Below are 22,223 nucleotides of genomic sequence, written 5' to 3' on the forward strand. Positions count from 1 at the left end.
TAAATATGTAAATGAATGAGCTTAAAAAAATTGCTACAATAACCACAAAACCAAATAGTTTCTTTATGTTGTAATGATCATTAGGAGATCATTATTACTGGGCAAAGTATCTAGGTGTTTTTCAGTCTTTAAAACCTATATTCCGTTTTGGTAAATCTCACACATGTTCTCTTCTGATTTAGATTCCCTCAGATTGTGACAATCACTGCTCTCTTCCGTACATGCTTACCAGCCAAAATTATCAAACTTTGCTTTCTATAATTCATATTATATTTTTAAACAATTTTTGTTTTCAAAATATTAAGTTAATAAGATAGAATGTGTTTTCAAATTACACCTCCATCCACGAATATTTCCTCCTCTCTGAGAATCACTCTATTAAGTTAACAGTTTTCACTCATTTGGTAAAGTTAGGTCCCAGCCTTTTTTTTTAAAGTTACAACAAATGTAACTATTCTGCTACTTCACCACTAGGTGTCTCACCATGCTAGAATTTGGGAATCTGAGAGGCAAATTGTTAGAAACAAGAGTAGGGGTGCAGAGATCATCCTCTCCCTGCTAGAAACCATAAACCGGTTGCTTTAAACATACAAAAAACTTCCTAATTTTTTCTGTTCATCTACACATTTGAAGTTGCTTCCACCGTGCTTTCTCTGATGTCATCATTTTTTTCACCTTTCATCATTTTCAACCCAAGACATTGGTCTCAAACAAAATGTGGTTATTCGAACTTTAAATTTAAAATTATTTATGCAAAATCGTGGAACGCCTGTTGACTTGTTCAATTTTACTGATTCAACAGTTCACTGATGAATCAAACAAGCCTCTTCAATATTCGTTTTTTAAAACCAGACTCCTGATAAGGATTGAGAACACTTATCTCTATAGCGCTCTTAAAAAAAAAAAAAAAAAAAAAAAAGAACTGATTAACTCAATGAAGTACTTACAATATGATAACAGATTAGAACCAAATTTCCTTCATTTGTTAAAGTGTAAAATCTTACCATCAGTAAAGCTTGAGTTCTTAGACGTCAACGTTATAGGCTTCCAAAAAAGGAAATTTCTCACTTTGCCTTTAAAATTCGTGCCAAAGTAATACCACTTAAAGAGAAAATTTTAATTTGAACAATTCATTAAAACGTGCAGTAGCACGATACCGGCTAAAATTTGTATACGTGAAGTACATGCTACAGGGATTAGTTCTAACACTTGAAAAGGCCTAAATCATTTTGAATTTCCTCCAGCTTTCCGGACAACAGTAATTTTAATATCTTTGTTTTCTCCAGCTAGCCTTGGAATGGAGGAAACTTCCCAAATTGGGGTTTCTGAGATGCAGTGTAAGCTGCAGCGCGGTCATCTCCTCCCCCAGGAGCAGTCGGCGGGTGGGTGGTTAACGGTCTCCGCAAGGCGTCAATCGGGCCTCTCGTCCCTCCGCGGACACTCCCCAGGCCAGGCTGTCGGAGGGAGGCCCGGCCTGGCCCCAGGGCCCAGGAAGCCACCCACGGGCTGAGGGGGGGTGGGCCGTCTCCTGGAGCAGAGCGAGGGGAAAGTGAACGGCGTCGGGGCGCCTCTCTAGTCCCGGCACCCAGGAAGCAGAGCGAGAGCGGGCGCGGCGCCGGGGAAGCCCGGAGGCCGCCCAGCCCGCACACACCTGGCGTCCCCTGCTCCCGCCCACCTGGAGACCCGGGGCGGCCGCACCCACGGGGTCGGCGGGCGGGCGAGGACCGAGGCTGCTGCCTCTGGAGCGCAGGGGAGGAGCCGCGGCCTCGCCTTCAGCGACGCCAGGCTATGGCAACCCCCACGCCAGCTTCGTGTGGGGCCGCCGCGTTTCCCTCCTTCGGTTTGAACGGCCCGCCCTGAGTAACCGCTGCGCGCCGCCCCGCGCCGCCCCTTCCTCTCGCTCCGCGGTGCCCCAGCCGGCGGCCCCGCGACCCGCAGGCCCCCGGCCCAGCCTCCGCCCGAGGAAGTCTGTACTCGCTTTCCCATCCCTCCATGCCCACACCCCTCCGAGGCTCCATGAGGGCTTCCTAATTTGATAGGCTCTTCTCCCCTCCCCATTTTAACTTTGGGGCACACTGTATAGCAAGGTTAACAGGTCCTACAGTGGGATACTATTAAAAATAATGTAGGAAAACATTCACTTGAAAATGTTTCCGGAGATGAAATCAAGCGTGAAAAGCAGGTTACAAACAGAATGACTCATTTTAGAAGTTCAGCTATACACAGGATAAAGTCTGAAAGGTTTGACTAACTTGGTTACAGCACCTCTAGACATCATTATGCTTGTTTTTTTAGGCATCTAAAAAGGGATGTTTTATGTGTGTCCTTCTGCTCTTGGCAACTTCTTCCTAATTCTTTTTTTCTGGCTTCTTTTCCTCTACTTACTCCCTAAATGGGCGTCCTACCCAACATTTTTCTTACTTTACCATTCTGTGCTTACATAATTCTCATTCAGAGTTAAAAGGATTACTTTAAAGTCAGTAACAGCCACTGCTACCACTCTCCTCCGACAGAACATTTCTCCATGTGGATGCCCCACAGTTATACTAAATGCCATATATCCAAAAATCAAACTCACTAACAATGATTAAGCTCTGACTATGTGCCAATTATTGGGTTAGGTACTGGGAATACAAAGATGGAATGGCGCAGTTACTGCCCTGAAGGGCTCACTGGTGTAAGTGCTATAGTAGAGGAATGGTAGTAACACAAAAGAAAAGGGATCAACTAAATCTACAGCGGAAGAGTGGGCAGAGCTACCTTTATATAGACTGTGATATGAGGTGGATTTTGAAGGAAGGGTAGCATCTTTAAAGACAGATAGCAGGTGATTCTAAACTTGAAACAAAATGTACCAGCAGGAAAATTGAAACAGTTGGGCACATTAGAGAAACTACAAATAATTTGTTACAGCTGGAAACTAAGACTGGTTTGAGGAAAGGGCAAAGAAAATTCTTGACAAGGGGAAGAAGCCAAGCCGTGGAGAGTTTTGGATGCACATTAAGAGTCTGAAGTTTATCCTACGCGCGAGCTTTCTCTAGTTGCGGTGAGCGGGGGCTACTTTTCGTTGCTGTGCGCAGGCTTCTCATTGCGGTGGCTTCTCTTGTTGCAGAGCACAGGCTCTAGACACGCGGGCTCAGTAGTTGTGGCTCGTGGGCTCTAGAGCGCAGACTCAGTAGTTTTGGCGCACGGGCTTAGCTGCTCCGCAACATGTGGGATCTTCCCGGACCAGGGCTCGAACCCCTGTCCCCCACTGGCAGGTGGATTCTTAACCGCTGCACCCCCAGGGAAGTCCCAGGCAATGTAGGACATTTTAGAAGGACCACTCTGGTGGCAGAATGGAAGACAGAAGGAAGAGAGGTGAGGGTGGCTTAGGAAGCTACTGCATTACTCTGGAAGATAATGGGGGTGGAGAAGAACCTACACCTGATTCAGTTGGCTGAATGAACTGCATGCAGCAGGGGGTGAGGAGCGAAGAGTACAGGTTTGGGAGAAAATAAGATGAATTTAGTGCGAGGTTGTTACGTTTGTGGTACCTGTAGGACTTAAGGCAAGGAATTGGTGAATTACACATTCTTCAAGATGGCACCTCCCTGAAGCCTCCCTCACACGTTCGGATAGAATGAGTAGTGTCCTTTCTAGGTCCTCAAACCAGTCTCTATTACAATCAAGCCTCTATTTTGCCACTCCCTGCCCAGCACTTGCAAGCCTCCTCTCCTGAATTTTCTCCATATAATTTATCACCTTATAAAATACTGTATTATTTACTTACTTTGTGTAAGGTCTGCTCCCCACTCCACTGTAAACAGGGCAGGGGATTTTGCCTATGGTTAAATAAAAGCCACACGACCCCAAAACACGATTAAACATTGCCCTTTTCTCTTTCTCTAGTAATTTTTCTTTAGATATTTTGTTACAACTGAAGAGTAAAAGAATGTATCATAACTCCCTTCTATTCACTCGAAGAATAATTTTACACCCCTCCCCACCCCAAAAATGGCAAAAAGACACCTAGTTACATGTAGCTTGCCCTAGCTTTACTCATATACCGCAAATTTAAGCCACTGAGCTATATTTTCCTATTCTTTACACATCACAGTCTTTGGCCTTTTCCCTTCCCTTTCTGGATTGGGTGTAATCTCATTACTGACCTCAGAATTCTAAAACCCATATGTTTTCCACAGAGCTAACGCTTCTTTTGGAGACCATCCAGGAAAACATACTGAAAGGGTTTTCCATCACCATGATAGTCAAGCTATGCAGGTATACTTAAATGAGTATGATCAAGAAAAAGGAAAACAGATACTCAGGGGGAAAATAGTAACTTGCATCTCCATAACCATATTATTGCAATGTAAGCATTTAAAAACACTAGTATCCAAGTTGGCAAAACAAATGCCCTCATTAAGAGAGAGCAATGCGATGATGTCCGGCACGTAGCAAATGCTCAAGAAAAGTTAGCTGTCACCATTGATAACAGCGTCCACAGACCATGCTCCAAAATGATCCTAAAATTACTGGTTCCTGCTGATAGGAAAGAGAATGTTGCATTGGGAACTAGCCTCGACATGAACTCTTGTTGAAATTCTGGATCTCCTTGCTATAACTTGTCTTTACCCTAACCCTCTGTAGGGTTCCAGGACCCATTTGTATTCTACATGTGTTGATCCATTCTGATCTCCACAAACTGTGTTATGTGCCAGCATCATCTTGATAACCTCAAGCTGCATAGTCAGAACCCAGGTCAGTTTGCAATGATTAAAGTTACACTTTCTGGATCACTCCATAATCTTTCTCTTATCATGACAATGGTTTTACCTAATATTTCTTGAGTGAAGCTAATTTTGACTGTTCTATTGGATTACCTCTTCCCTTTGGCTAAGAGGAGGGGTATTTCGTAAGAGAGCTGATGATTAAAATATTTATGTTCTATCTTAGCCTATCTGTGGAGAAAGAAGCAGGACAGTCCACTGTGTTTCCTGGAAATTTAAAAATCGGCAGCTAGGAAGACTGAGAAAATCGAGTTAAATCTCTCAGGCTGGTCTGTGGAGGTACAACCAGTTGGAATTCCTTCTGGAAGTGAAAGGTGAGGCTCAAGGTTCCCAAGTTGCTGGATGGAAGACCGAAAAGTGGTATAGCCTGCTTAATAAAAACCAAAGTAGTGCATGTTGGGCAGAAAGAAACCTGCTTCTCAGATTAACTAAAATAGTTATTAACAACTGGTTAGTTTCTAAATTTTTAATAACTTCATTTTCTTCTCTCTCGTGATATAAGTAAAATACCTGCTGTGAAAGAAGCAAACGAATGCAAATGTTGTGAACCCAACTGTTACTAGTCTCACTAAAATTTTGATCTTGGAAAGAACACGCCTCCACTGGACAAGTCGTTTTGTTCTTCTGGGAAGGAATTAATACATGGGATGAAAGGAGGGTCAATGGACAGCTACCACTACCTAAATCCCTTAGCGTTAAGTGGGAGTAATTGACATAGCTGCCCGCAAGCCCACCTGTGCTTTAAAACGAGTAAAAGGAGGGGTTTACAGGGATGACGGGAGCCTAGGAGAGAAAGGGGCGAAAAGCAAAAACGAAATGATTCTAAGGAAGGATAGGGGCGGCTGCTCCACTGCCCCGGCACAGGTATCAAACGACTGGAAATGCATAATCTGAAAAGTGCTTTTCTACGTGGAAATCAGCGGTGGAGCCGATTCTTCTACGTTCCTCGGAGTAACGGTCAGCCTAGGATTCCACGAGCACTTCACTTGGGTTTCTCTTCTAACCCTCTGCCCTCCTGGAAAAGTGTTACTTTCTACCGACTTCATATGTCAGAGAAACAAACCTCCTTCGACTTGAGGAGCTTCTAAAACGCTTTACTTCCCTGAAAAGTGAAAACAGGTGAGACCGAAACAAGCACTTTTGTCCGGAGTCTGAAATACAGAAAAAGCAGCAGTTGGGCTTCCCTGGTGGCGCAGTGGTTGAGAGTCCGCCTGCCGATGCAGGGGACGCGGGTTCGTGCCCCGGTCCGGGAAGATCCCACATGCTTTGGAGCGGCTGTGCCCGTGAGCCATGGCCGCTGAGCCTGCGCGTCCGGAGCCTGTGCTCCGCAACGGGAGAGGCCACAGCAGTAAGAGGCCCGCGTACCGCAAAAAAAACCACCAAAAAAACAACAAAAAAAAAACAAACCAGCTTCACCACCTGTACTCAACCCGACTTTCTCTGCCACACCTGGGGCGGAAGGGGCGGAGACTCCGCTTGCGTCATAAGCCAGCGCCGGAAGTTGGCTGCCATACAGCGGCGAGGCGTAATCTGTTCGGAGAAGCGGGGAAGTTTCTCCGTGTTACGTGGGTAGGTAATTGGCGGATTGGGGGGGTGGGTATTTGGGCCAAAACTGGAAAGACGCTAGGGGCTAAACAGGTTTGGTGTGGGGTTAGAGTCGGGAGAGACTGGGGATAGAGTCGATGCTGTTAGGCCTTTGCCTCTTTAGCTGTTGGGTTGTTTGCCTCTCTAGCTGTTGGCGTTTTAGCTGTTGGGAGTTATTTCTTTGTTCTGCCCTTACCTTCGGTTCGCACGTTCTCCTGTTGAGGGATACAGTTTTTTGGCAATCTCTTGCTAAAGTTTGGAACTTGTGTTAAATGAAGACGCGAGCTTTGCAGTCAGATCTAAATCTCTGACTCTTAACAGATGAATAATCCTGCCCAAATTAACTTCTTTAAACCCCAGTTCCTTCATCTGTAAAATAAGAGTAATACCTCCTAGAATTGTTGTAAAGATTATAATGAAATGGCATGCATAATTGAAATGACATATGTAAAGTGTTTATTATTGTGTCCAGTTTGGGGGTAAATGCACAATACGTTGTTTTTTTGTTTCGTTCTTTAGACCCACCTATAGAGTTTGAAAAAAGCACAGATTAGGAATTGGGACCTTTTTAGCTTTCTCCGAGAAACATGAGGCCTGGTTAGATTTGTGAGGATGCCATTTGAGATATTAAATATTTGAGTCTGTGATTTCAGGGACAACAATGGACACCCAGAAGGACGTTCAACCCCCAAAGCAGCAGCCAATGATATATATCTGTGGAGGTAAGAGTAACACAAAAGTAAGAGTATTTCACCTCGGTTTTAAAAAAATTATTGCATTTATCTTTGGCTTAAATGAGTCATCTTTAAAGTTAGAAAGCAGAACAACTTTAACAATCTTAAAAAAAATCCTCTTATTAAGATTTCATTTTCTTTCCTAGGAAAAATGCATTGTCTGCCACTCTTTTTTTCTTTCTCCCTTAATATGTTGGTAATGGCAACATACCCTTGAGACTGAGTATACTATATTTTAGTGCTTTGGGTGAAAAGTATGGTTAAGATAATTTGCTCGTCTGTAATATTTCTCTTTTAGGCATTGAATAAACGTGTTTTGTTTCTAGAATGTCACACAGAAAATGAAATAAAATCAAGGGATCCAATCCGTTGCAGAGAATGTGGATACAGAATAATGTACAAGAAAAGGACTAAAAGACGTATCCTTCTAACTAAGCTTTATGACTATGAGATAAGAGGAAGTGAAAAATAATGCATGGTTTGATAGTCAAAGACTAATTTCTGGTAAAAATGGTAACAACTTGGATTGCTTACCAAAAAAACAAAAGCCATGATTAGCATTTTCATGGACCAGTACTCCAGGGTATAGACATATACTAAATAATCTAAATACTAGTTGATTTGGGCTTTCATAAGTGTATTTTTTCAGGGATTCTGTATATAAGTACTCATTCTTGAGCTTCAGTTTATGGGCAAACTAAATGATACAAGGAGAAATACAGATATTGAGTTTGTATGCTACCTAATGGAATAAGTGAGGCTTACAAATTAGCTGAAAGACTGAGAGTAAATTGTTATATAATAACTACCAGTGTTTTTTAGATCACTAAATTATTACTTTTAACACTGCTTTAGTGTTTCTTGGTGCATTGGTCTCTTGTATCATGGGGGGGGGCTAATAATTAAGATAGTTTATTTTTTTAGTTCATTTCTAATTATCATAGTAAATAGTGAACTTCATTCTTTTGTGCATTTTAGATTAAATAACTAGCTTATTGCAAAGAGAAAGTGACTTGGAAGTATTAAATTTTTAATATAATTTTGAAGTACTTATTTTGTCCTTAACTCAGTTTTTGTATAGTGGTGGTTTTTGATGCTCGATGAAAGATGAAATACAGAGGAATGTCTTCATTTGCATTTGGATTTGCTATTAATGTTGTCATATAGCTTTTGATTAGTGTACTTTATGAATACAACTATATACACATGATTTCATTTTAAAAACCATATTGTATTTAGGTATCTATTAATAGCTTATATAAAGATATTTTTGTTCAGTTACATGGTTTGTAATTTAATTTTATCGTATATGTAATCTGACACACAATGAAGGTTAAAAGTGATTCCCCAAACTACACTTCAATCAAAACCTAGAATCATCTGGGGCCCTTGTTAAAAATGAAGTTTGCTAGGGCCCTTTAAAGGTCTGATTAAGTAAGTTCCTAGGAAACCACTGTTTTACATCACCAATTGTTTGTAAACTCTCCAGCCTCATTTTGTATAGAGTATACCAGCGCACTTACTATCAGTGTGCATACCTCATTTTGAGTTATAATTTATTTGTTAACTTGGCATAGGCCTTTCTGTATTTGTATATAATGCTTGACTGTTTTTTAAATCTTTGGCAAGGGAAAAGAAACTTTAATGATTGCTTTCTCTAAGGCAAAATCAACCCCAAGTAAAGTGGATGAAGCAGACTATTAAGGCAGGTGCAGTTTCCCAGGTGTAATCATTCATTAAGGTAAAAAACTCTGCTTTCAGGATATAGAAAAAATAGGAGTTGGTTTACACTAAATTGGATGAATGTTTAAAGCTTTTGCCTTGATAGGGATATGGATGCTCAGATACTCCATCTGTTCCAGGATTCGATTAGATATATTTCAACTTCGTTAATAGTTTTGTGTGTCTCGCACATTGAAAGTATCAACTGTGCAACTGTGCCGTTTAAAAAAGAAAACAAAACATTGTTTCTACTACCATCCTCAAATATTAAGTTCTGTAAATTTATTATGTGCTATACAAAGTACTACCATACTCAAGATTTTTAAAGAATGCTTCCTTGGTCCAGGTTTTCCTGGACTGTGGCTTTCATAATTTTGTAATTCTGCCATGTTCCTTTTTTTTTTTTGTGCTATGCGGGCCTCTCACTGTTGTGGCCTCTCCCGTTGCGGAGCGCAGGCTCACTGGCCATGGCTCACAGGCGCAGCCGCTCCGCGGCACGTGGGATCTTCCCAGACCAGGGCACGAACCCATGTCCCCTGCATCAGCAGGCAGACTCTCAACCACTGCGCCACCAGGGAAGCCCTGCCATGTTCCTTCTTGAGCTGGTCCTTTTTGTACAAGAGTCCCAATAAATATCTCTTTATGACAGCCTCCTAAACCACAACTCATTGGGTAATGTTGCTCTTAACTATTCTAATTTCATCATAGCTCCTTTGTGTATCAATAGTTTAATTGAATACTGTTATTTGGTTAACTAGACAGTGGTTTAATGGGAAAAGTATTAACCACTGGAACTCAAGACCATCGTTTCAGTTACCTCTTCGTGTCCCCATCATCTATAAAATGGATGTAATTTTACCTCTTGCCTACCTGGATAGTTTTAGGAAAAGGTAAAATAGATATAAAATTGCTTTTAAAAGATCCTTTTGAATAGTACTCTATAAATATAAAAATCAGTAAATCTGAGCTTGAAGCTAATACATAACTTGTCCCCTACTAAACTGCTTACCAATGGCTGTAGACACGCAGGTCCATCAAAAATATCAATACACGGAAATTGGTTCAAATCCAGCGCTGCTACTCAATTACTGGCCAGTTTATTTCTTTTGACTTCAGCTTGTCAAAGTCAAGGAATTAATGATAGTTCAGTGCTTTTAGACTCTGAAGCTATCTTCAGAGATTGAAGTTAATGACATTCAAAACTAGTAGATGAAATCATAAATGACCAATTTTAAGAAGATTAAAATATCACATAAAGTGAGAAAGTGTAAACTGAGAACACGTAAAAACAAGTTGCCTCCTTACCTGTACAAATACATGCACATCCATCCACCCTCCACCCTCTGCCCAGACTTAAAAGATTACTGGGTCTGTTCTGTGGGAACGGACAATATAGGGACGGGATGGTGGGAAGCCAGTTAGGGGCCACCTGTAAAAGTTCAGGCTAAGAGTAATGGTGGCTGGGCCAGGGTAGGCGTAGAGGGAGTGAGAAGTAGCTGGTTGTGAGATATGTTTTGAAGTTGAATAGGACTTGTGAATTGGTTAGTACTTAGGAGCACAGTAAACAGTATGGACTTCGGCAAAAGGCTTTGGGTCCGTATTCCCAGAGTGTCCCTTGTTCTATGTCAGTGACTACCAAGATTCACTTTCCTTATTTGTAAAATGGGCATGAAATAATAGCACCTATGTCAAAGGTTTGCTGCAAGATAAAATTAAATACTTCATAAAAACTCTTAATCTAATAACTGTTAACACCATTACAGAAAGTATTAGCATTTTCTGCACAGGTGCTTGTATCAGTCTTAGGATTAGTCTCAGTTACTGGTCTTGCTGTTTTCCATACTCTTTAGCTTGCTCATTGTAGAGTCCTAACCGCTGGACCACTAGGGAATTCCCAGCTTGCTCATTGTAAAATAGAAATTGCACAGTACTGTCTTGCTGAAAATTCTTAGTAGCTTCCCATTTTGATAAAACGAAAACTATTGGGAATAGTATATTTGGGAATAGTATATTTGGGAATAGTATAGACTCCTTTCCTGCCTCTGTCACCACTTCAGCCCACCTCTCAATCTTGGTTTTAAGGAGATGTTTGCAGTTCCTTAAGCAGATAACGGACCTTTTTGCCTGTGCTCCTGCCTTTCTCTCTGCCTGAAATGACCTGTCTTGTGTTCTTCCCCAGTGTCAGAATGTCATCTAGTTTTCTGTATTATTGTGGGGAAGTCCAAAACTGTTCTTCCTAATGCTTTGTATGTGACCTGTTTTCGCTCTAGAAACTTAGAATTTTCTTTGCCAGTGTCCTGAAATTTTGCAGTTTGTGCCTTGGTATGGGTCTGTTTTCCTTCCCTGTTTTGGTCACTTGGTGGGTGCTTTCAGTCTGGAAACTCAAGCTCTTCAATTCTGGAAATTTTTCTTGAATTGATAACTTCCTACCCTCAGTATTCTCTCTAGATCTTTTAAATCTAATATTAGACCTAACTTTTTCATCTTTTTCGATTTCCTTTTTTTTCTTTATCTGCTCTGTGAAAGATTTCTTCAACTTTACTTTCTAATCCATCTATTAATTATTGGACGCAATGTCTTTATGAAGATGATAGTGGTAATTTTCATTTGCCTGCATAGTCCATTTCCTTTGAGTTAGTTTTTATCCTGCTTGTTTATTCAGCATAATTGTATATGTACATAATTGTAACCAGAAAAAAACCAAAGTGTGCGTGAAAAGAAAATTACAGGGCACGTGGAATTGCAACTCTTATTTCTCGGCTAACGTTCTTCTGTTCGGGTGAGGCTGGGTCTGCAAGGCCAATCAGCCGGATGGCAAACCGGAGACTAGCCTGTCATCACGCAGACGCCCTAATCCCCGCCCCCGGCGGTCCGCCGCAAGCCCTCTGGTGCCGGAGTGGGGTGAGTGGGGCGGGGCGACACGCCCCTCCTTGGTTACGAGCCGCGCGACTGGTGGTGTGTGGCTGCGGCTTCCGCAAGGCTTGGGGTCTGAACCAGGTGAGTATCTGCAGGCCAGGAGTAAACTACGTCTCTCCATCGCAATCCCTTCCTCTGGGAGCCGGGGTGGAAGATGGACCCGGAGGAGCAAATGCACTATCGGACTGCAGTTGGAGGGATGTCCTTGTCGGCCGGGGCAACAGCCTGGGGGCCTTATGTTTCTCGGGGCTGACGGTGGCGGATGTTGGGGCAGAGCGGCAACGCGGAGGTGGTGGTGCGGCGGGGAGGTTCCCGGGCTCTGGCGGCGACCACCGGTCCTTGTGAACAAAGCAGAGGAATGGGGAGAAGTTTCGTAGAGTCCTTAAGTGCCCCTTGACCGTTGCGGGTTGGCTGTAGAGCTCCCGGATCTCAGGCAGTCCCTGACCCGCGCTGTACATAGAAACCGTTGCTACTGCTGGAGGATGCCGTTTCCTTCCGGTCTCTGGCTGCAGGTGGCGCCCAGCCCTGTGGATGCTGGAAAGAACGTGCCTAGGTGGAAGAAAACCATTTTTCGTGTTACTAGCCCATTGCAGTTTGTGCTGGAGGTATTACTGATATACTGATTAGGAAATATGGGAAATGGATGTGGGTTAGGACGGTGGAGAAGAAATTAACGCCAATTAGGACCAAAGTTTTTTCTAATCAGAGGCAAAGAAATTGGAAACAGATGTGGAAGAGTTCTAAATAGAGCAAAGTACTGTATGACTTGTTTTTTGGAGTTAACGTTTTGTGGTCTTGAGAATCTCTCCTACCCACCCCCACCCCCACAAGTGGTAGTTTTCCAAAAGGATTCTCAGAAACGTTGAAACAGTTCAGAATAAAATTCGCTTGATTAGGTAAGAGGTGTCTTTATCATTTCAAATGTTTTTCACCACATTTTATTCAAATCATAAAATCTCAGGGGCTTCAGGATTCCATTGGCAGGCAGATTCTTAACCACCACGCCACCAGGGAAGTCGGTATATAGTAATTTAGCCCGATGAATGTTAACTGTTCTTATCAGGGAGAGAGAATTTACAATGAGTAGCTTCCTCCTTAGAAGAAATACTCCATCTCCTTTTCTATAGAAATGAAAAATAAATATTACAGAAGTACCTAGATGGTCCCTACTATCCAAATTGAGTATTAATGTATATATTAGATTCATAACTATTTTCCTACACTATATTTCAGCCATGACTGCCAAAGATTATCCATCATTGTGGGGCTTTGGAACAACAAAAACATTTAAAATACCTGTTGAACATTTGGATTTCAAGTATATTGAAAAATGTTCAGATGTTAAACACTTGGAAAAAATTCTTTGTGTGCTCAGGTAAGCGTTTAAAAATCATATCATGTTTCAGTTTGCCAATTTTAATTATATTGTTGACTTCTAAAATTCAAAGCTACATTAGAAATTTTGGAGCAGATTTTCCAATATTGAAATTGTTGTTTTTGTCCATGTTAGGTTCCAAAATAGTGGTTTCAATCCTGTGGTTAGTTTGGCGGGTTCTGGCTAGATCTACTTCCAGCACAAGACTTAGGCTAATTAGTATCCAAGAGGGCATTTTTCTTGCTTCCTGGCACTTTCTAGGAACCGGTAAAGTAGCCGTTAGGAGGCACCTGCGTATGCTGATAAAGTGCTGTGGCACTCTCCCACTTCACACTATCTGCCAGCAAAGGTGGGTGACTCACTGGGAGCCGTCGCATGGGGGATGGGATGGGGGGGACCCCAGAAGTCAGGAAATCAAGGCCTTTTCTGGGTAAGAGCCCTGTGGCTGTGATTGTCAAACTTTAATATTTGCCAAACATGGTTGTTAGAAAATGGAAATTTGAGGGCCCCACTCCTAGAAATTCTGCTTCAGGAAATCATGAGTGGAGCCCAGGAACGTGTTTTTAACGAGCACACTGGCTGATCATGCGGGTGGTCAAGGGAACTCTACAGGAAACACTGCCCTGTGGCCTACCAACCTGTGCCACCTGTTTGGGGTTTTTTGAGGGTTTTTCATTTGGAGGATCGCCTCATTACTGCAGAAGCACTTGTGAGCACAAACTGCCCATTTCCGGGACATCAGTAGTATTCCTTTTGCTCGGCAGTGGTTCTCTCTTTTCTTTCCTCTGATGCCCTTCCTTACTGCTGTGTCCTTTCCTTATTCTTTCTTTTTTTCCTTTTTCTTTCTTATCACCTTTAGCCTCCTGTCCTTCCTAAGCATCCCTGCTTGTCCCCAGCCAGTGTTGATGTAATAGCCTCATCATATCATTGTTTTCCCTCTCGCTTTTCTCAACATATAAGAACGTTTTCATTTTTATTTGATTAAAGACTAAAAGAAAATGCGAAGTTTATGGGATGAAAGAGTTTGAAAGACATTTTATGAATAGCCTAATTAAATTGTATTGACTTGGGATTATGTTTTTAATTTACTTTGAAAATGGGATTTATTTTTATTTTTCTAAAAATTTAGATGTAAACAGATTCACAAGAAATGGGGAAAAGATTGATTTTCCTTAAAAAAAAAAAAAAGCAAAAGAGAACGCATGTCTCTGTATAACTAAGGAAGGAATTCTGTTCCTTGAGTGGTTGAATTTAGAGGTGTGTTGTTCTAAACTGTTCTTCTGCCATTTTCTTCCTATCCCTTTGGGGGGAAAAAGAAAATGAGCTAGAACAGTAACTCCTCATTGGAAAGTAAGTCCAAAGTCTCACTCTTCGCCTGTCTCTAATAATGGATCTCCATTTATAAGTTTAAAATTACCTTATATGCAAAATGAACATATGTGTGCTAAAGAGGAGAGAAAATGTTACCTATTCAACTTTTAAAGTGTGTGATGGAAATTGATGTCTTCTTTGGAGCTCCTTTTTCCCCCTTCATCGCAGTACTCCATAGATTAGCATGTGAAAGTGGAGGTTGCTCTAATTGAGGACGGTGAGGGGAAGGCAGCAGCTCAGCCTTCATCCTCGTTAGGGGCAGACTGTGAGATCTCTGTGGAACCCCTGGGCTCCATGGAACCCAGCTTGCAAACCACTGGTCTATATGATCTCTAAATGAAGTGCTAACTCTAAAATTCTGAATTTTTTAAAAGGTCTGGTGAGGAAGGATATTATCCTGAACTTACTGAATTTTGTGAAAAGCGCCTTTCAGGCTTGGCTCCTGGAAGTAGAGCTTTGAGGAGAGAGAAACCTGCAGCGACAGCAGCCAGTTTCACAGCAGAAGAATGGGAAAAAATTGACGGTGATATAAAGGTATAGAGTAACATCACTTTTTGTGACATTGTCGTGGATATATATCTACTTTACTTATCTGAAATCCTAGGCTTCCTTTTTTTGTCAGTAAAGGGCTTTTAGTAGTAATTACTTAGGTGGTACTGGTTGCTTCTTACACCGAGGAGAATATTGTGAATGTGTGTGTGTGTGTGCGTGCGTGTGTGTATGTCTGTGGATTTGTTGGTGGAGGGTGGGGAGGGCATGCTCATGTATTTTATTTATTTATTTTTTTAACATAAATTTATTTATTTATTTGTTTTTGGCTGAGTTGGATCTTTGTTGCTGTGCGCAGGCTTTCTCTAGTTGCAGTGAGCTGGGACTACTCTTCGTTGCAGTGTGCGAGCTTCTCATTGCAGTGGCTTCTCTTGTTGCAGTGCGGGGACTCTGGGCGTGCGGGCTTCAGTATTTGTGGCACATGGGTTCACTAGTTGTGGCTCGCGGGCTCTAGAGCGCAGGCTCGGTAGTTGTGGCGCATAGGCTTAGTTGCTTTGCGGCATGTGGGATCTTCCCGGACCAGGAATTGAGCCCGTGTCCCCTGCATTGGCAGGCACATCCTTAACCACTGCACCACCAGGAAAGCCCTGCACATGTATTTTAAATGACTGAATAATATCCCATCCTATGAAAGGAACATAATTCAGTCAGCATCTATAAATAGTGTTACGTTTGTTCATAATTTTTTTGTACCATTCTGGTTGTTTCCTCGGGATAAATTATTAGAATTCAAATTACTTGATCAAAGGCTCTAAATATTTTTAAGGCTGTTGAAACACATTTCTGTGTTCTCAGGAAGTTGTACCTTTGTACTCTCCCACCAGCAGTGTGTAAGAATGCTCACTTCAGGTACTCTTCACTGGAAACTGTAATCATTCTTTACATTTTAAAGTCAATTAAACAGTTAAAAAATGATAGTACATAGTGTATTGTTTGTTTACTAGTATCGTTAAATTTTTAAAAATCTGTCACTTGAATTTCATATTTTGTTAATGACCTGTTTGTGTCTTTACTGATTTCTTTTAATCAGCTTTATTGTTATTATTCATATTCAATAAAAATTAGCTATTTTATAAATCAAACAAATGTATGCAACAAAGCAGAAACAGACTCACAGACATAGAGAACAAAATAGTGGTTACCAGTGGGGAGAGGGAGGAAGGAGGGGCAGGATAGGGGTAAGGGATTAAGAGATACAAACTACTGTGTATAAAATAAATAAGCAACAAGGGTGTACAGCACAGGGAAACAGAGCAATTCTTTTGTAATAACTTTAAATGGAGTATAATCTATAAAAATATTTAATCACTATGTTGTATACCTGAAACTAACATAATATTGTATATTAACTATACTTCAATTTTTTAAAAATTAGCGATTTTATGGTAATTTCACTGAGTTTTGACAAACTGCATTTGCTGTGGAATATTTCCATTATCCCTAAAAGTTTTGTTTTGCCCCTTTGCAGTCAGTGCTGACTCCATACCCTGGCTCCGGGCAACTGCTGAACTGCTTCCTATCATTATAGATTTGCCTTTCTTAGACTTTCATATAAATATAATTATATAGTATATCTTCTTTCATGTCTGGGTTCTTTCACTTAGCATGATGCTTTTGAGATTCATCTATGTTGTTGCATGTGTCCACAGTTCATTCCTTTTAATTGCTGAGTAGTAGTGAATTGTATGGATATCTCACAGTTTAACTATTTACCCATTGATGAACAAATGCCAAAATGTTTTCCAAAGTGGCAATCAATCCTGCCAATAATGGATAAAAGTTCCAGTTGCTCTATATTGTGGTCCATACTTAGTATTGTCAGTTTTGTTAATTTTAGCTATTCTATTAGGTATATAGTGGTATCTCATTGTGGTTTTCATTTGCATTTCTCTAATAACTAATGATGTTGAATGGCTTTTCATGTCCTTATTTGTCATCCATATATCTTCTTTTGTAGAGTGTCTTTAAATCCTTTGCCCATAAAAGAAATAGATTTTTTGTGTTCTTATTGAGTTGTAAAATACACGTCTTTCATGTATTTTACACACAAAGATACATCTTTGCAAATATTTTCTGATATTGTGTGGCTTGCCTTTTCATTTTTTTAACAGTACCTTTGAAAGAGCAAAAGTTTTTACTTTTGATGAAACCGATTTTTCTTTTTATAGTTTGTGCTTTTGTGTCCTATTAAGAAATCTTTGTCTAATTCAAGATCCCTAAATTTTCTCCTGTGATTCTTCTAGAAAGTTTATAGTTTTAGCTCTTAAATATATGTCTAAGATCTGTTTCATTTTTTAGACACACACAAATATATACATACATACACATACATATATTTGTACATACTAATATGGATATCCAAAAGTTCACTTGTCATTTAATGAAAGATTATTCTTTCCTCATTGAAATTCTTGGTACCATTATCAAAAATCAACTGACCATGTATGTTTAAGTCTATTTCTGAACTCTCTCTATTCTGTTCATCAATCTAAATGTGTGTCTTTACACCAGTACTCCATTGTCTTCATTACAGTAAGTCTATTTTTTAATTTTAATTTTATCAACATATTGGAGTATAGTTGATTTACAGTGTTGTGTTAGTTTCAGGTGTACAGCAAAGTGATTCAGTTATACATTTTTATATATATTCTTTTTCAGATTCTTTTCCCATATATGCACTAAGTCTTGAAATCAGATAGTGCAAGTCCTCCAACTCTGTTCTTCATTTTCAGAGCTGTTTTGGGTGTTTCAGGTCCTTTGCTTGCGAATTTCTCTATCTCTCTTTTTTTTTTTTTAACCTCTTTATTGGGGTAAAATTGCTTTACAGTGGTGTGTTAGTTTCTGCTTTACTACAAAGTGAATCAGTTATACGTATACATATGTTCCCATATCTCTTCCCTCTTGCGTCTCCCTCCCTCCCACACTCCCTATCCCACCCATCCAGGCGGTCACAAAGCACCGAGCTGATCTCCCTGTGCTATGCAGCTGCTTCCCACTAGCTATCTACCTTACGTTCGGCAGTGTATATATATCCATGCCTCTCTCTCGCTTTGTCACAGCTCACCCCTCCCCCTCCCCATATCCTCAAGTGCATTCTCTAGTAGGTCTGTGTCTTTATTCCTGTCTTACCCCTCGGTTCTTCATGACATTTTTTTTTTTCTTAAATTTCATATATATGTGTTAGCGAACGGTATTTGTCTTTCTCTTTCTGACTTACTTCACTCTGTATGACAGACTCTAGGTCTATCCACCTCATTACAAATAGCTCAATTTCATTTCTCTTTATTGCTGAGTAATATTCCATTGTATATATGTGCCACATCTCCTTTATCCATTCATCCAAAGATGGGCACTTAGGTTGTTTCCATCACTGGGCTATTGTAAATAGAGCTGCAATGAGCATTTTGGTACATGACTCTTTTTGAATTATGGTTTTCTCAGGGTATATGCCCAGTAGTGGGATTGCTGGGTCATATGTTAGTTCTATTTGTAGTTTTTTAAGGAACCTCCATACTGTTCTCCATAGTGGCTGTACCAATTCACATTCCCACCAGCAGTGCAAGAGTGTTCCCTTTTCTCCACACCCTCTCCAGCATTTATTGTTGCTAGATTTTTTGATGATGGCCATTCTGACTGGTATAAGATGATATCTCATTGTACTTTTCATTTGCATTTCTCTAATGATTAATGATGTTGAGCATTCTTTCATGTGTTTGTTGGCAGTCTGTATATCTTCTTTGGAGAAATGTCTATTTAGGTCTTCTGCCCATTTTTGGATTGGGTTGTTTGTTTTTTTGTTATTGAGCTGCATGAGCTGCTTGTAAATTTTGGAGATTAATCCTTTGTCAGTTGCTTCATTTGCAAATATTTTCTCCCATTCTGAGGGTTGTCTTTTGGTCTTGTTTATGGTTTCCTTTGCTGTGCAAAAGCTTTGAAGTTTCATTAGGTCCCATTTGTTTATTTTTGCTTTTATTTCCATTTCTCTAGGACGTGGGTCAAAAAGGATCTTGCTGTGATTTATGTCATAGAGTGTTCTGCCTATGTTTTCCTCTAAGAGTTTGATAGTTTCTGGTCATATATTAAGGTCTTTAATCCATTTTGAGCTTATTTTTGTGTATGGTGTTAGGGAGTGATCTAATCTCATACTTTTACATGTACCTGTCCAGTTTTCGCAGCACCACTTACTGAAGAGGCTGTCCTTTCTCCACTGTACATTCCTGCCTCCTTTATCAAAGATAAGGTGACCATATGTGCGTGGGTTTATCTCTGAGCTTTCTATCCTGTTCCATTGATCTATCTATCTGCTTTTGTGCCAGTACCATACTGTCTTGATTACTGTAGCTTTGTAGTATAGTCTGAAGTCAGGGAGCCTGATTCCTCCAGCTCCATTTTTTTGTTCTCAAGATTGCTTTGGCTATTTGGGGTCTTTTGTGTTTCCATACAAATTGTGAAAATTTTTTTTCTAGTTCTGTGAAAAATGCCAGTGGTAGTTTGATAGGGATTGCATTGAATCTGTAGATTGCATTGGGTAGTAGAGTCATTTTCACAATGTTGATTCTTCCAATCCAAGAACATGGTATATCTCTCCATCTGTATCATCTTTAATTTCTTTCATCAGTGTCTTATAGTTTTCTGCATACAGGTCTTTTGTCTCCTTGGGTAGGTTTATTCCTAGGTATTTTATTCTTTTTCTTGCAGTGGTAAATGGGAGTGTTTTCTTGATTTCACTTTCAGATTTTTCAACATTAGTGTATAGAAATGCCAGAGATTTCTGTGCATTAATTTTATATCCTGCAACTTTACCAAATTCATTGATTAACTCTAGTAGTTTTTTGGTAGCATCTTTAGGATTCTCTATGTATAGTATCATGTCATCTGCAAACAGTGACAGCTTTACTTCTTCTTTTCCGATTTGGATTCCTTTTATTTCCTTTTCTTCTCTGCTTGCTGTGGCTAAAACTTCCCAAACTATGTTGAATAAGAGTGGTGAGAGTGGGCAACCTTGTCTTGTTCCTGATCTTAGTGGAAATGCTTTCAGTTTTTCACCATTGAGGATGATGTTGGCTGTGGGTTTGTCATATATGGCCTTTATCATATTGAGGAAAGTTCCCTCTATGCCTACTTTCTGCAGGGTTTTTATCATAAATGGGTGTTGAATTTTGTCAAAAGCTTCCTCTGCATCTATTGAGATGATCATATGGTTTTTCTCCTTCAGTGTGTTAATATGGTTTATCACATTGATTGATTTGTGTATATTGAAGAATCCTTGCATTCCTGGAGTAAAACCCACTTGATCATGGTGTATGATCCTTTTAATGTGCTGTTGGATTCTGTTTGCTAGTATTTTGTTGACGATTTTTGAATCTATGTTCATCAGTGATATTGGCCTGTAGTTTTCTTTCTTTGTGACATCCTTGTCTGGTTTTGGTATCAAGGTGATGGTGGCCTCGTAGAATGAATTTGGAAGTGTTCCTCCCTCTGCTATATTTTGGAAGAATTTGAGAAGGATAGGTGTTAGCTCTTCTCTAAATGTTTGATAGAATTCACCTGTGAAGCCATGTGGTCCTGGGCTTTTGTTTGTTGGAAGATTTTTAATCACAGTTTCAATTACAGTGCTTGTGATTGGTCTGTTCATATTTTCTATTTCTTCCTGATTCAGTCTTGGCAGGTTGTGCATTTCTAAGAATTTGTCCATTTCTTCCAGGTTGTCCATTTTATTGGCGTAGAGTTGCTTGTAGTAAGTAATCTCTCATGGTCCTTTGTATTTCTGCAGTGTCAGTTGTTACTTCTCCTTTTTCATTTCTAATTCTGTTGATTTGAATCTTCTCCCTTTTTTCTTTGATGAGTTTGGCTAATGGTTTATCAATTTTGTTTATCTTCTCAAAGAACCAGGTTTTAGTGATCTTTGCTATCGTTTCCTTCATTTCTTTTTCATTTATTTCTGATCTGATTTTTATGATTTCTTTCCTTCTGCTAACTTTGGGGTTTTTTTGTTCTTCTTTCTCTAGTTGCTTTAGGTGCAAGGTTAGGTTGTTTATTCGAGATGTTTCCTGTTTCTTAAGGTGGGCTTGTATTGCTATAAACTTCCCTCTTAGAACTGCTTTTGCTGCTTCCCGTAGGTTTTGGGTCATTGTGTCTCCATTGTCATTTGTTTCTAGGTATTTTTGATTTCCTCTTTGATTTCTTCAGTGATCACTTCATTATTAAGTAGTGTATTGTTTAGCCTCCATGTGTTTGTATTTTTTACAGATTTTTTCCTGTAATTGATATCTAGTCTCACAGTGTTGTGGTCACAAAAGATACTTGATACCATATTAATTTTCTTAAAATAACCAAGACTTCATTTGTGACCCAAGATACGATCTATCCTGGAGAATGTTCCATGAGCACTTGAGAAAAATGTGTATTGTTTTTTTTGGTTGTAGTGTCCTATAAATATCAATTAAGGCCATCTTGTTTAATGTATCATTTAAAGCTTGTGTTTCCTTATTTATTTTCATTTTGGATGATTTGTTCATTGGTGAAAGTGGGTTGTTAAAATCTCCTTCTATGAATGTGTTACTGTCGATTTCCCCTTTTATGGCTGTTAGTATTTGCCTTATGTATTGAGGTGCTCCTATGTTGGGTGCCTAAATATTTACAATTGTTATATCTTCTTGGATCGATCCCTTGATCATTATGTAGTGTTCTTCTTTGTCCCTTGTAATAGTCTTTATTTTAAAGTCTATTTTGTCTGATATGAAATTGCTACTCCAGCTTTCTTTTGGTTTCCATTTGCATGGAATATCTTTTCCCATCCCCTTACTTTCAGTCTGTATGTGTCTCTAGGTCTGAAGTGGATCTCTTGTAGACAGCATATATATGGGTCTTGTTTTTGTATCCATTCAGCCAATCTGTGTCTTTTGGTGGGAGCATTTAGTCCATTTACATTTAAGGTAATTATCGATATGTATGTTCCTATTCCCATTTTCTAAATTGTTTTGGGTTCGTTATTGTAAGTCTTTTCCTTCTCTTGTGTTTCTTGCCTAGAGAAGTTCCTTTAGCATTTGTTGCAAAGCTGGTTTGGTGGTGCTGAACTCTCTCAACTTTTGCTTGTCTGTAAAGGTTTTAATTTCTCCATCAAATCTGAATGAGATCCTTGCTGGGTAGAGTAATCTTGGTTGCAGGTTTTTCCCTTTCATCACTTTAGATATGTCCTGC

At 40.0% G+C, this 22,223-nt stretch overlaps 2 protein-coding genes across 4 annotated transcripts in view; both read left to right on the plus strand.

Moving 5' to 3' along the window:
- The first annotated feature begins 6,243 nt into the window (after positions 1–6,243).
- POLR2K (RNA polymerase II, I and III subunit K) lies at positions 6,244–8,371 on the plus strand. The gene is made up of 4 exons (XM_027131518.1): positions 6,244–6,341; positions 7,010–7,078; positions 7,417–7,509; positions 8,172–8,371. Exons 2-4 carry the CDS (start codon positions 7,018–7,020, stop codon positions 8,192–8,194), a joined length of 177 nt encoding a protein of 58 aa, XP_026987319.1. The 5' UTR covers positions 6,244–6,341; positions 7,010–7,017; the 3' UTR covers positions 8,195–8,371.
- A 3,238-nt stretch (positions 8,372–11,609) lies between these two features.
- SPAG1 (sperm associated antigen 1) overlaps positions 11,610–22,223 on the plus strand; it is a 99,773-nt gene continuing 89,159 nt past the window's right edge. The window contains exons 1-3 of one of the 3 annotated variants that reach the window (XM_027131507.1): positions 11,610–11,713; positions 12,962–13,103; positions 14,849–15,008. In XM_027131507.1, coding sequence (XP_026987308.1) covers positions 12,964–13,103; positions 14,849–15,008 — 300 coding nt within the window. In that variant the 5' untranslated portion in view covers positions 11,610–11,713; positions 12,962–12,963. Of the gene's footprint in view, positions 13,104–14,848; positions 15,009–22,223 lie in introns of all 3 variants that reach the window. The other 2 variants (XM_027131506.1, XM_027131508.1) reach the window with 2 other exon arrangements.

This window comes from Aethalodelphis obliquidens, unplaced genomic scaffold (genome assembly GCF_003676395.1).
Source record: "Aethalodelphis obliquidens isolate GAN/ISIS:26980383/991018 unplaced genomic scaffold, ASM367639v1 scaffold39, whole genome shotgun sequence".
Lineage (NCBI taxonomy): Eukaryota > Metazoa > Chordata > Mammalia > Artiodactyla > Delphinidae > Aethalodelphis > Aethalodelphis obliquidens.

Excerpts from the sequence above, each read along its gene's own strand:
- POLR2K (XM_027131518.1), top strand. The coding sequence starts at position 7,018 with ATGGACACCCAGAAGGACGTTCAACCCCCAAAGCAGCAGCCAATGATA. Across the intron at positions 7,079-7,416 it reads AATGATATATATCTGTGGAG|AATGTCACACAGAAAATGAA; the intron begins GTAAGAGTAACA and ends TTTTGTTTCTAG. Across the intron at positions 7,510-8,171 it reads CAAGAAAAGGACTAAAAGAC|TGGTGGTTTTTGATGCTCGA; the intron begins GTATCCTTCTAA and ends GTTTTTGTATAG.